This window comes from Lepidochelys kempii, chromosome 3, assembly GCF_965140285.1.
Source record: "Lepidochelys kempii isolate rLepKem1 chromosome 3, rLepKem1.hap1, whole genome shotgun sequence".
Classification (NCBI taxonomy): domain Eukaryota; kingdom Metazoa; phylum Chordata; order Testudines; family Cheloniidae; genus Lepidochelys; species Lepidochelys kempii.
In genome coordinates, this window is record NC_136382.1 from 210,253,412 (window position 1) to 210,266,740 (window position 13,329).

At 48.4% G+C, this 13,329-nt stretch overlaps 1 protein-coding gene across 1 annotated transcript in view; it reads left to right on the forward strand.

Moving 5' to 3' along the window:
* Positions 1–781: 781 nt before the first annotated feature.
* BUB1 (BUB1 mitotic checkpoint serine/threonine kinase) overlaps positions 782–13,329 on the forward strand; it is a 44,294-nt gene continuing 31,746 nt past the window's right edge. The window contains exons 1-5 of the mRNA XM_073336764.2: positions 782–857; positions 2,499–2,677; positions 4,819–5,015; positions 5,522–5,565; positions 7,312–7,415. Of these exons, the coding sequence (XP_073192865.2) occupies positions 782–857; positions 2,499–2,677; positions 4,819–5,015; positions 5,522–5,565; positions 7,312–7,415 (600 nt within the window). The remainder of the gene's footprint in view (positions 858–2,498; positions 2,678–4,818; positions 5,016–5,521; positions 5,566–7,311; positions 7,416–13,329) is intronic.

Genomic DNA, 13,329 nt, shown 5'->3' on the forward strand with positions numbered 1-13,329 from the left:
TATTAATTTAATAGTTGTTTCTTATTTACCTGGACTATTAATTGGAATTCTCCCTCTTTTAAGCAATTTCTCTTAATATTTCAAAGTCATACACTGGTTAGGTATATCTTTCACTATTCGTTTTCCTTCCTGTGCCATACAATTATGTCTCTTTTAGAATGCAATAATCACTTAAAAAGAAAGAAATCCTTTTGGTAGTTTCCCTGCATTTAGTGGACATGGGCCCAGAGTCACAAATGATTTAGGTGTTGCAGTGCTGGGCATTGCAGGACCTAACTTTTAGGCACCTAGAAAATTACAAGAACAATACTTGTATGCAGTGTCTGCTGTAGTTGTGTTGGTCCTGTGATATTAGAAATAGGGTGGGTGAGGTAATATCTGTTGTTGGACCAACTTCACTTTGTGAAACAGAGAAGCTTTTGAGCTTACACAGGAACAACAACAACACTGTGATCCACAAAGCTGAGCTCTGGGAGGACCCAGGTTCCCTATACAATGAATGGGGAAAGATAGGTGTCTAAGAAGGGGTGCCACAAAAGGCAGGCCCTAGATAGGGAGCAGCCTAAAGTAGCCAATGGGAGATGGGAACAACAGAGGTGTGTGCTAACTCTTGCCCCTTTCTGCATGATGGATGGGTGTCTAAGTCCTGACTGGAGTGAGGCATTTATTTCTACAAATGGGAACCTGCAGTCAGGCAGCTGAGGCCATGTCCACACTACAAGAACAGTGCAACTTACATTGGCATAGAGCCGCTGGAGCTTGTATACACCTGGGGGCGTGCATGGCCGGCGGCTTGTGCTGGCACTGCATGGAGCCACTAGGCATGCTGGTGTCGACGCAGAGTGTGGTGCACCTGGGTGGGTAGCCCAGCGTGCCACCTGCCGGTGTCTGGGACCCACTTCAGGGGGAGAGCCCAGGCATGAAGCCCCCCTGTGAGGAGCAGTCAGTTCTGTGGGGTGGGGCCGGGTGGGTGGGTGCCAGGCCCGGGGAGGGAGACTGGGCCCTGGGGGGGGGGGTCTGGGCGGGAGCTAAATCACGGGGGGGGGGGGGGGGAGTGGAGGGCTGGGCCCTTGGGGGGGTGGGTCTGGGTGGGAGCTAAATCACGGGGCTGAGCTCTGGGTGGGGTGCCAGACCCAGGGGCGGGGGGCTGGGCTCGGGGGGGGGTTGCCAGATCCGGGGGCGGGGGTGGGGGGCTGGGCTCTGGGGGGGGGTTGCCAGATGCGGGGGCGGGGGGCTGGGCTCTGGGGGGGGGGTTGCCAGACCCAGGGGCGGGAGTGGAGGGCTGGGCCCTTGGGGGGGTGGGTCTGGGTGGGAGCTAAATCACGGGGCTGGGCTCGGGGGGGGGGGGTGCCAGACCCAGGGGCGGGGGTGGGGGGCTGGGCTCTGGGGGGGGTTGCCAGATCCGGGGGCGGGGGGCTGGGCTCTGGGGGGGTTGCCAGACCCAGGGGCGGGGGTGGGGGGCTGGGCTCTGGGGGGGTGCCAGACCCAGGGGCGGGGGTGGGGGGCTGGGCTCTGGGGGGGTGCCAGACCCGGGGGCGGGGGGCTGGGCTCTGGGGGGGTGCCAGACCCGGGAGTGGAGGGCTGGGCCCTTGGGGGGGTGGGTCTGGGTGGGAGCTAAATCACGGGGCTGAGCTCTGGGCGGGGTGCCAGACCCAGGGGCGGGGGTGGGGGGCTGGGCTCTGGGGGGGGTTGCCAGACCCGGGGGCGGGAGTGGAGGGCTGGGACCTTGGGGGGGTGGGTCTGGGTGGGAGCTAAATCACGGGGCTGGGCTCGGGGGGGGGGGGTGCCAGACCCAGGGGCGGGGGTGGGGGGCTGGGCTCTGGGGGGGTGCCAGACCCGGGGGCGGGGGCGGGGGCGGCGGGCTGGGCTATGGGGGGGTGCCAGACCCAGGGGGGGCGGCCTGGGCCCTGAGGGGGTCAGGCCCAGGGGTGGGGCTAGGCAGGGGGGAGGGGCTGGCAGCGAGGGGGCGGGGCCCGCGCGCTCCCGCACAGCCCGGCGCGCTCGGAGTTCCGCCTCCCAGGTGTTGAGGTTGCCAGGGGAGCACTGACCCCGCCCCCTCTCCTCGGCCATCCCCTCAGGCTTTCCAGGGCGCTCCCTGGGATTGGCTGCCCGGCTGCAGGAGCCCAGCCAATCGGAAGGCGCCTTGGGCGGCGCTGCGCCTGCGCGGGGGATTTGAATCGGCCGGCCGGGGCCGTTGGAGCCTGAGCTGGGGAGCGGCGCGAGCGGGCGGCCACGGAGCGGTGAGGGGCTGGCGGGGGGCGCGCGCGCGCGCGGTGAGGGGCCCGGAGCGGAGCTGCTGCTGCCGCCCGCCGGGCTCGGCCCCGCTGGCGGCGGGGGCGGTCACGTCCCTTTGTGGCGCCGGTGCCTAACTTTTGTGTGTGTGTCGCAGGACGTTTGAAGGCCAGATACAGCGCTCCCAAGGCGACGACCCCCTCGATCCCTGGGACAGGTCGGCCTTGCACCGCCTCGCCCGTAGCGCGCGGCCTCCGGGGCCGCAGGCGCCACGGCGGTGACCTGTTCCTCTCGTTCCAGGTACCTGCGGTGGGCGGAAGGCGCTGTCCCGCCTCAGGGCGGCCGGCCGCGCTACCGCGCTTCCTTAGAGCGGCTGGTGAGCGCCTTCGCCGGCGGGGAGAGGTACCGCCAGGACCCGAGATTCGTGAAGTACTGCATTAAACTGGTAGGGGCCCGCAGGTCGGCAACTAAGAGGTGAAAATGTGTGGGGGCGCTTACCAGCCTCAGAAATAACTGGGAAATTAAGGCTGTCAATCAATTGCGAAAAGAGCCGGGAGGCCTTGGGGCACCTTGGAGACGAACCCATTTATTAGAGCATGAGCTTTCCCGGGCTACAGCCCACTTCATACATGTTCCATCCGATGCATCCGATGAAGTGGGCTGTAGCCCGGGAAAGCTCATGCTCTAATAAATGGGTCAGTCTCCAAGGTGCCCCAAGGCCTCCTGTTCTTCTTGCGGATACAGACTAACACGCCTGCTGCTCTGAAACCTGGGGAAAAAAAATTGGAATTAAAAAAATTAATCATGATTAATCTCCGTTTTAATTGCACTGTTAAACAATAGACCAATTAAAATGTATTAAATATTTTGGATGTTTCTCTTCATGTCTCTGTGTGTGTGTCTGTCTCTCTCTCTCTGTGTCTGTATGTATACATTTCTTTTGTTGTTTTTACAGTGCAAATATTTGTAATAAAAATACTTTGATTTCAATTACAACCCAGAATACAATAAAATATAAGTATATATTTTTATTACAAATATTTGCACTGTAAAATTGATAAACAAAAGAAATAGTATTTTTCAGTTCACCTCCTACAAGGACTGTAGTGCAATCTCTGTTGTGAAAGTGCAACTTACTAATGTAGGTTGTTGTTGTTACAGGGTTCTGTTTTTGAGTGCAGTTATGTAAGACTTCAGAGCCTACAAGTCTACTCAGTCCTACTTCTGTTCAGCCACTTGCTAAGACAAATAAGTTTGTTTACATTTACAGGAGAAAATGCTGCCTGCTTCTTATTTAATAAAAACAAAACAAAGAGCATGAGTTAAGTGAGTTCAAGGACATGAAGATAGAAAGGATTACAAGTAAAAGGAAATATGCTGTCTAATAACTAAGACTTAACAAGCTACTATCGTGGTTCAAAGTAAAATCCTTATCACATGCTTCCTGCAAGATGACTCAAAATGGCTAACCATACTTTTTGGCCAGGACCTCTTCCTAGAAGAACAAAGGGTTCGTTTCCTATGTCTCCCCAAGCAAAAGATCTTAGGTGCTCTCTTTCCCTTACTCTATAGTCCAGTTCTCAGAGACTCCAACTGTCCCCATGGTTGGGTTCAAGGACCCATCTTTCTCAGCTTGCAAAGCACTTCCCTTCTGCATTTGTCCAGTGATGGATGCCTAAAATGGCTCTCCGTCCTTGCTTATCTCCCAAAGTTTGGTGACCTTGCTTTAGGGGGCAGGAACCCCTCCTGTGTACTCAGCTTCCTCATGGACACAGCAAGCTGAACTCATGCTGTTCTTCTCTTCCTGTGGGCTTCCCATCTCCCTGTATGTAAATGGAGCTTCCATTATTTTGATTCTGCCATGATTAATTTACATAGGAGACCAGTAAATAGCTACCCACAATCCTGTCTGCATGGGAATTGTTCCTTTCTGTGTCTGGCACACACAAATTTTAAAACAGAATATCAATTAGTATTAATGTCATTGTACAATGTATGCGTTAATAACCAGTGTTACTGGCATTCGTAAAAGACCTTACATGATTATAACAATAGTGAGCTGGGGTACACTGGGCTAGTAAGGCCAGCTGAAACTCACTGCTAGATATCAGGGTGCCCTCTGCCCTTGAGCTGTTCTTAATGTCACACTAACATCACATTTTAAAATTGTAGTGTAGACAAGGCCGGGGGGGGAAGGGAGTCCATACTACCACACTGACTTCAAATGTTAGTCTGTCTTAATGAAGCTTGAAAGGGCTTTTCAGTCTTGTTCCATTAATATGAGTGGAGAAATAACCTTTCTACCCACCAAGTGCTTGAGAGGTGGGCTTCTGGGGAGCAAGGCTTACTTCCTCCTTCCTCCCAAGTTTCCCTCTGCATCAGAAAAGTGGTTCAACTGTGCTACTAGAAAAAAGGATAGTCTTTCATGTGTAATGTACAGGATTTCTATGTATGCCATAGACATCAGAATCAAACAGTTTTATAATGCGGAATGTTGGACAGCCTTAAAAAAAAAATCACTACTTCTGTCTGTAAATCCTTTTTGTCTTTTAATGTGCCGATGGGTATGTATGTTATGTTCTGTAGGCAGAATTCATCAGTACTCCTAGTCAATTTTTTGACTATATCTACAGCCAAGGAGTTGGTACTAGGACATCTGCTTTGTACATTGCTTGGGCCCAACAGCTTGAAACTGAAGGGAATATACAGCATGCTGGTGCTGTTCTTCAAAAGGGTATTCATAACCAGGCAGAACCAATGGAAAATCTGCAAGAACAATACAGGTAGGGTTTTTTATTTGCTTTTTCTTGGCACACACATCTTGCAAATAGGAACTGTTCAAAATGTGGTATTCAGTGAAGTACTGAACCTGCCTAAATATACATCTTCCAGCAGGGTTGGCGTGTGGCTGATCCACTGGTCTGCCCTGTACGGTGTCATTTTTACTGCATAGGTCCATTTTAAAGAATAAAATAGCCTGGTCCACGTCAATTAACATGCTTTGGAAGTACTCTGTAGGACATTTCAGTTATAATGGAGATTCAAGCAATTGGTTATCCTAGTGACACTTGAATTATCATGCTGTTACAGTCCAGCTTCTCCTTTATCATGATCTTGCCATGAAGGGCCTAATTCATCACTACTATAAGCAGAGATACCTCTTGTGTAATCAAAGGTGTGGCGTCCACTTATGCCAGTGATGAATTTGGCCATTCATCTTTGATTTGTGGTCTGTTGGAACCACAGTATTAAGTCAACCTTAACTAACTTCCATCTCTCTTCAATCTAGACTGTTTCAGAGTCGTATTTCTCAAAGTCATCCGCTGACGCAAGGTGAGGCTAATGCTGATCTACCCATGAACTACACTCACTCAAATAGAATATCTTGCCATAGTGTTTTTAATGTAGGTTTGGGTAAACTCCAAGATTTAGCTTTTTGGAACTATAAGGCTTATTTCCCTTATAAGATACTGCATAAGATGTGTAGCCATGTTTGTGGCTTCTGCTTCTTCCTCCCCTAATTGTTTCATAATCTTAAGGAGTTTTGCTCCCTTCCCCGCTCCCCAAAAAAGTGTTTGTGTGGAGGGGGGGGGAATTACTAGTGGCTTCCTTAGTACTAGCTCAGCTGCACCAGACATGCTACAAGCCAATGAGAGAGAGAGCTCTCCCGTCTGCTTAATAACCACCTCCGCAAGAGGCGGTAGGTATGTTGGTGAGAGAAGCGCTCCCCCTTTGACCTAGTGTTGTCTACATGAGTGGGTTGAGGTTGGTATAACTCTCACTCATGGAAAAATCCACTTTCCTGAGCGACTTAGTAATGCCAAACTAAGTATGTAGTGTAGACCGGGGTCGGCAACCTTTTAGAAGTGGTGTGCCGAGTCTTCATTTATTCACTTTAAGGTTTCGCATGCCAATAATACATTTTAACATTTTTTAGAAGGTGTCTCTCTATTATATAACTGAACTATTGTTGTATGTAAACAAGGTTTTCAAAATGTTTAAGAAGCTTCATTTAAAATTAAATTAAAATGCTGATCTTACACTGCTGGCCCACTCAGCCCGCTGCCGGTCTGGGGTTCTGTTCACCTAGGCCGGCAGAGGGCTGAGTGGGGCCTGCGGCCGGGACCCCGGCTGGCAAGGAGCCGGCAACCAGAACCCCAGACCGGCAGTGGGCTGAGCGGCTCAGCCCGCTGCCAGTCTGGGGTTCCGTCCGCTGGCTCCTGCTCAGCCCACTGCCAGTCTGGGGTCCCGGCCCTGTCCACATAGAGTAGGTACCTACCTTCTCCCTGGTTCTAGCCGTTCTCTTCCTCTCTCTGCACTGAGAAGAGGGTGGGAGTGTGCTGAGAACAGGGCTGGGGGTGAAGGAGCAGGTTGAGGTGCAGGGTCTGGCCAGGAGCTAGAATGAGGGAGGGGGCTCAGGGTTGGGGCAGGAGGTTTGGGTGTGGAGCCCTTACCTAGGCAGTTCCCATTTGGTGTGAGCGGTGCAGGTGGGAAGTGGGGGCGGGGGGGGGAGGGAGGTGCAGGAGCTCCTGTTTGGTGTTCAGGGTGGGGCTGGGGTTGGGGGGGGGTGTAGGGCAGGAGGCTGGGGTTGGGGGTGGGGCAGGGCACTGGGCTGGGTGTGTGTGAGGAGGGGGCAGGGGTCATGGGTGTGCTCCCAGCTCCCTGACCTGAGCGGCTCACGACAGGGGGCTGGAGGGGATATGCCCTGATTCCACCCCCCTTCTCCAAGATCCCTGGAGCAGAGAGCACGCTGTGGCTCCGCTTTTCCCTCTCCCCCTCTGTAGCAGGGGCTGCCAGCTGATCGGCAGGGAGGGAGAGAAGGAGGGGCAGGAACCCAGCATGCTGGGGGAAGAGGCAGGGGGAGGGGAAAGCTTGCCTGCCCTGCAAGGAGAAAGTGGTGGCGGGTGGAGAAGAGCAGGCCTGGCAGGATTTTTAATGGCAGGCTGCTATCTGCCAGGGTCAGCAGACTGGGGGCTTGATTTTTGCTATTGTTAATGGACAGCAAAGGCGCACTTTTTTTTTTTTGGTAGCTTAGTAATGTCCTTAAATATAAAACTGTATCTACGTTGTCTGTTCTAGTTGCTGCCTCAAAACAACTTCACAATTCCCAGACTCCAAATCAAACGGCTCCTAGAAAAGATGTCTCAGAATCTGGTGACCCCGCCGGTCCCTCCAAAAGTCAGGTATCTCAAAACTTCTAAAATCAAAGACTTGAGAAAAGAGCATCTTAGTAACTATTTTAGAGGCCTACAGGATAAATTCAAAATGGTGAAATCTGAGTAAACAGACCACCCGCTTCCACCTCCAACAAACATGGTATTTAGGGTACATGGGCATTTAGATTACATTATGCCTTAACATAAATGTACAGACAAGCTAGTATCAGGACACAATTCCTAGCCACCTTCACCCCACAAATTTCCATATATTAGAAGCAAAGCATGATCTAGCTAGTATACTTCAGTAGTAGGGTAGGTTATATAAATTGCAACAAATAGCTACACAAATTTTGATTCTTAGTATAAAGATTAAATAAAAGTAATTCCATCTATTTCAAATATAAAACTTCTGACAGGGTTAAGAAAATAGCTACAAGAATGATTTAAGATCTCGAAAACCTGCCTTTCAGTGAGATTAAAGTAGTACATAAGAATGGCCATACTGGGTCAGACCAAAGGTCCATCTAGCCCAGTATTTCTGGCAAACAGAAGCTAGGGACACCATCCCTGCCCATCCTGGCTAATAGCCATTGGTGGACCTATCCTCCATGAATTTATTTAGTTCTTTTTTGAACCCTGTTATAGTCTTGACCTTCACAGCATCCTCTGGCAAGGAGTTTCACAGGTTGACTGTGCGTTGTGTGAAGAAATACTTCCTTTTGTTTTGTTTTTAAAACTGCTACTAATTAATTTCATTTGGTGACCCCTTAGTTCTTGTAAAGTAAAATCTAATTTATCCAATAAATGGTTGAGTCACCTCAACCATGTTCTACAAGTACCTGTGTAGGAAGAAGACTTGTGATAGCAGAAGACTCTTTAATCTATCAGAGAAAGGCATAATAAGACCAGATGGCTGGAAACTGAAACTAGACAACTCTTGTCTAGAAACAAGGTGTTATGAGGGCTTGTCTACGCTTACCGGGGGATTGACACACGGCGATCAATGCATCGACCGCAGATCACTCCCATCAACTCCTGTACTCCACCGGATCGAGAAGGGTAAGGGAAGTAGATGGGAGAGCATCTCCCGTCAACATCGCGTAGTGTGGACCCCGTGGTAAGTAGATCTAAGCTACATCGACTTGAGTTACGCTATTCACATAACTCAAATTGCGTAGCTTAGATTGACTTTTCCCTGTAGTATAGACAAGGCCTTAGAAGTGGTGGATCATCACCACCACTTGGAGTCTTTAAATCAAGATTGGATGTCTTTCTACAAGATGCTGTAGCTTACCCACTAGGTATGGGCTTGATGCAGGGGTCACTAAATGAGATTCTGTGGGCTGGCTTTGAAGGTCAGACTAGAAACGTGATCATAATGCCCTTAGACTTACAACCTACCTACCTAACCCAGTAGTCAAAATTACTACATCAATTTGTTACCTTTGTATTGTCAACAGTAAATTTAATATGCCATCGTGCTGCCCATGTTATCTAGTTTGGTTAGGTTCCTTTGGTCTTGACCAACCTAATTTTTGTCCTTGGCAAGCTTTGCTCCCTCACTGGCTGCCTCTGCTTCCAGATTACTGCTGGTCCTAAAACAAAACTTTGTGCACCCTGCTGTTAGCCTCTTGTATGATAAAAACTTGACCTTTTTTCCTACTTTGTTTCTTAGATTGGTATTGGATTCATGACAGTACGTCACTTGTCAGGTGCTGACTAGTTCTCTTCAGAGCCTCTTGTGAAGGACCCCGTTAATTGGTTTTCCTTAATCCACTATTAACGAGTCCTTTCTGCATGCACTACAAAACAGTTTGTTCTATTTTCAGCCTTTCTCTGTGGTAGGGGAAAGAGACTCTGGCAGCAGGACAGTATACGGAGTAGACCGGGGAGGCACTGCATAGGTGTGTGGGGAGCCATGTAGGGTACATACTCTAAGGGTTGAGCTGTATCTTTACTTGCCTAAGCAGTGCCTCGCTATCTGCACTGCTACTTATAATCTTGTGTGGAGGGCCATGTACTGCATGTATCAACACCTTGCTGTAAGGAGTGTTCAATGTAGATATACCCTTATGTTAAATCTTTATTTGCTATTACAAACTTCCGTGAACTGTAAAATGATCATACACTTAACTGAAATAATTGCATGCTATTCTCCTGCCCCTGCTTGGGTCACAAGAAGGACTGAGTGTAGTAACCCTGGCCCTGGCATTAGCACCTGCTGCATCTGTGGTGTAGCAGCATAGAATGCTGTCTTGGGGGTGGGGAGCCAGTGAGAGGACAGCTCAAGCTGGAGGGTAGGGGGCAGCTTGGAAAGAACCCAAAGGGGTCAGTTGGAAAGTGGTTGGAGAAGGGGGTGAAGAGAGGTTGTGCTGGGGTAAAAAGAGGATTGACTAGAGGAAGCTGGACCATCAAGGGCACTGTGGAAGGAGCTTGACCATGAGGGGCAAAAAGCCTATGGCCAGTATGCAAATTCCCCTCCTTGTGCATCGAAGCTCTACAGGTTATGGAACTGGTGCATAGCCAACTATATCCAGATTTTCAGCAGCTTGCTTTTCTAGGCATCCCGAACACCATTGCTAATGCCCTCAGCAAACACATCTCCCACAACTGCAAATGAGATCTGGCCACTCAGGGCCTCCATCCCCAGAATATGTCTTGGCCAGAGACTGATCTCTTCACCACCTCTGAGAACATTGTGTCCTCTCTTCTGTTCAGGGGAGCTGGGTACTACTCCTTGGGGATGCCTTCCTTTTACTGTGGGAGAGGAGTATAGTCTAGGCCTTTCCTCCAGTGCCCCTAATTCTAAGGGTGATGAACAAGATCAGGCAGGACAAAGCAAGTTATTCTCATAGTACCTACCTGGCCAAGCTTGGCACCATCTGTTATGTGCTTCAGTTCTGTATCCAGTCATTGACCAAGCTCCTGGCCATTCGTGATCTCCTGTCTCAGGAGGCAGGGCTTGTTCTTCACCACAGCCTGGTGGTTCTGTCTCTCAGAGCCTGGGTCCTGGATGGATCTCCGCTATAGAAAGTCCCTGATCTATGGAGATGCCGCAGGTTTTACTAAACAGTAGAAAAACATCAATCCACACTACTTAACTGCAAAAATGGAAGCTATTCGCCCACTCATGCGGTCATTACAATCTCTGGCCTGAATTGGTTCCTCTTTCTGGATTACTTGTCAGATCTGTAGACATCCGGTTTATCCCTCAGGTTGATCAATGTACATCTGGCTGCTATATTAGCCTTTCATCCCCCGGTCAAGGAATTCTCTACTTTTGCTCATTTGGTATTGTCCAGGTTTATTAAGGGTCTGAGTAATCTTTCCTCACATTAGACAGCCCACTCCATCCTGGGACTTCAACCTGGTTCTCAGCCACCTGACGAGACCTCTGTTTGAATCAATGGCTACCTGCTCCCTTAATTTATCTATGAAGATGGCCTTCCTAGTTGTCATGTCAGCTCATAGGATTGGGGAGATTGGTTAAGATGAACATCTGATGTAACCTTGGGTAGGAACCTGGGATGTGGACATAAAGACCTTAAGAACAATGAGGGGGGGCAAGGCAGGAGGGAGGAGAAATCTGCCACCAAAGCGCCAATCGTCCATCTATTCTGTGGGGGGAAGTTCTCCCCAAAACCTCACTGGTCTCAGCAGGACTTGTACTTCTATACTCTGGATTTTAGAATGGCTGTAGCCTTCAACTTGGCTAGGACTAAGCAGTGGAGTAGATCAGCTAGATTTTGGTCTAAGGGGACTCCCATTTCTGCTTAGACTTTTGACATGGGTATCTACAGCTGTTACGAGTGCAGGTGCTCAGCCCCCTAGGGACTCAGGGGGACACAACCATATCGCAAGTGACCTCTACTGCAATTTGTGAAGAATATTCTGGAAGCATTACACCCTGCTCCATATCTGATCTGATGTGGCACTTGGATCTGCACTACTGTCTTCAGTTTTAGATCCTGTGCTGATGTCCCCTTGGGATACTGCTCGTAAACTAACTGAAGTGGAGCACCCATGGGGACACTATGTGAAGGAAAGGTTACTCCTCCTGTGCAGTAGCTGTAGTTATTCAAGCTATGTTCCTGTGGGTGCTCCACTCCTCTCTGCTTCTTCCTCTCTGCTTTGGTTGTGAGTCTCAGCACACTATTACTGAAAAATTGCTTACTTTCTCATTTTTACCATATAATAAAATCAATTGGAATATTTAATATTGTACTTACATTTCAGTGTATAGAGCAGTATAAACAAGTCAGAGTCTGTATGAAATTTTAATTTGTACTGACTTTGGTAGTGGTTTTTTATATAGCCTCTTGTAAAACTAGGCAAACATCTAGATTAGTTGATGTATCCCGTGGAAGAACTCTGCATACCCCCAGGGCTATGGGTACCCCTGCTTGAGAACCATTAGTTTAAAACCAACAGCCATTTGTAGTGGTAGGTTACTCATTTGCTACACAGTTGTCCTGGAGGTGTTGAAAACCTGACTCTCACTTAAGTACATGAGGCTTTGTGATCAAATGGCAGCCTTGTGGTTCCACTTGCTTACAGTCCTTCTTGCTGGTGCTGAAGTCCCTATACCCACCAATACACCATTTAAAGAAGTAGTTTGGTAGCAGATAGGAATCCCTGAAATTCTGTAGTGCAGGACACAATGCTTGCCATCACAGGGGGAGGGAAGCAGCTCCCACCAGTCATCTTATGATGATGACATCCATGCTTTCTTCTGCTTTGATAGTGCTGCATCTTTTGAATTTTCTTTTAAGGATACATGCTGTGATTCACTTCTGTGGATAGGACTGCTTAAAAACTGCCTGTATCCCACCGTTCATCTTTAGTAAGTGCTTTAAGAGCCTTTCTGCTAACCATTTGTTCCTCTTCAATCCCATTCGAAGTTCTGCAATAGCCATTGCCACCACTTTGCCATCCATTAGAGCCTCTGTGAAGCAGTTTATGGAGTCCAGCTGAGTCACATTGCTTGCAGTAATAAAATCATTTGTTTCTGTTGCTTTTACCATCATTGTACGTACATATGTTCTTGGTGTAGTATTCACTGTGATTGTGTCATGGGCGCGAGAGTCTTTTGGGCTAATGCACCTACTTCACTTTCCATGCAACATTCTCACTAAGTGAATGCTTCATACAGTTTCTCTCCAGTCTCTTATGTGGAAACTGCTTAAGGAATGCCCTTGGGCTTCCAGCTTAGCACATGAGAAGCAGCTGTTCTCGGAAAAACGTGCCATGAGACCTAGTATAAGGCGAGTCTCTCCCATAGCTGGCACTTGTCCCAGCATCTTCCTCTCCAATCTTGCCTGATTCAGTTTATGGGTGCAGGTCTTATAGCACGTAAGGCACCACCAAGTATTCTCTAAAGATTCAGCTACTAATTGGTACTCTTTGTCTCCCCCGTTGATGCCTAAGAATGATGACCAAAGTAAAAGGATTTTGATATAATTACAATCCCAGTGTAATTTAATTGTTAAGTAAGGATGTGCATAGCATTTGTGCATGGATTCCAGGAACTGCTGGTGGCATGCTGATGTATTAACCTGTGCCTCATTACAACTTTTTGGCATAATAAACAAAGCTGATAATTAGGGCTGTCAAGCAATTTTAAAAAAAGAAAATCATGCTGTTAAACAGTAATAGAATACCATTTATTTAAATATTTTTGGATGTTTTCCACATTTTCAAATACATTCATTTCAATTACAACACAGAATACAAAGTGTATTTTCACTTTATATTTTTGATTACAAATATTTGCAGCGTAAAAAAAGAAACAAAAGAAATAGTATTTCAATTCACCTAATACAAGTACTGTAATACAACCTCTTTATCATGAAAGTTGAACTTACAAAATGTAGAATTATGTACCAAAAAAAAATGCACTTAAACAAAACCATGTAAAACTTTAGAGCCTACAAGTCCA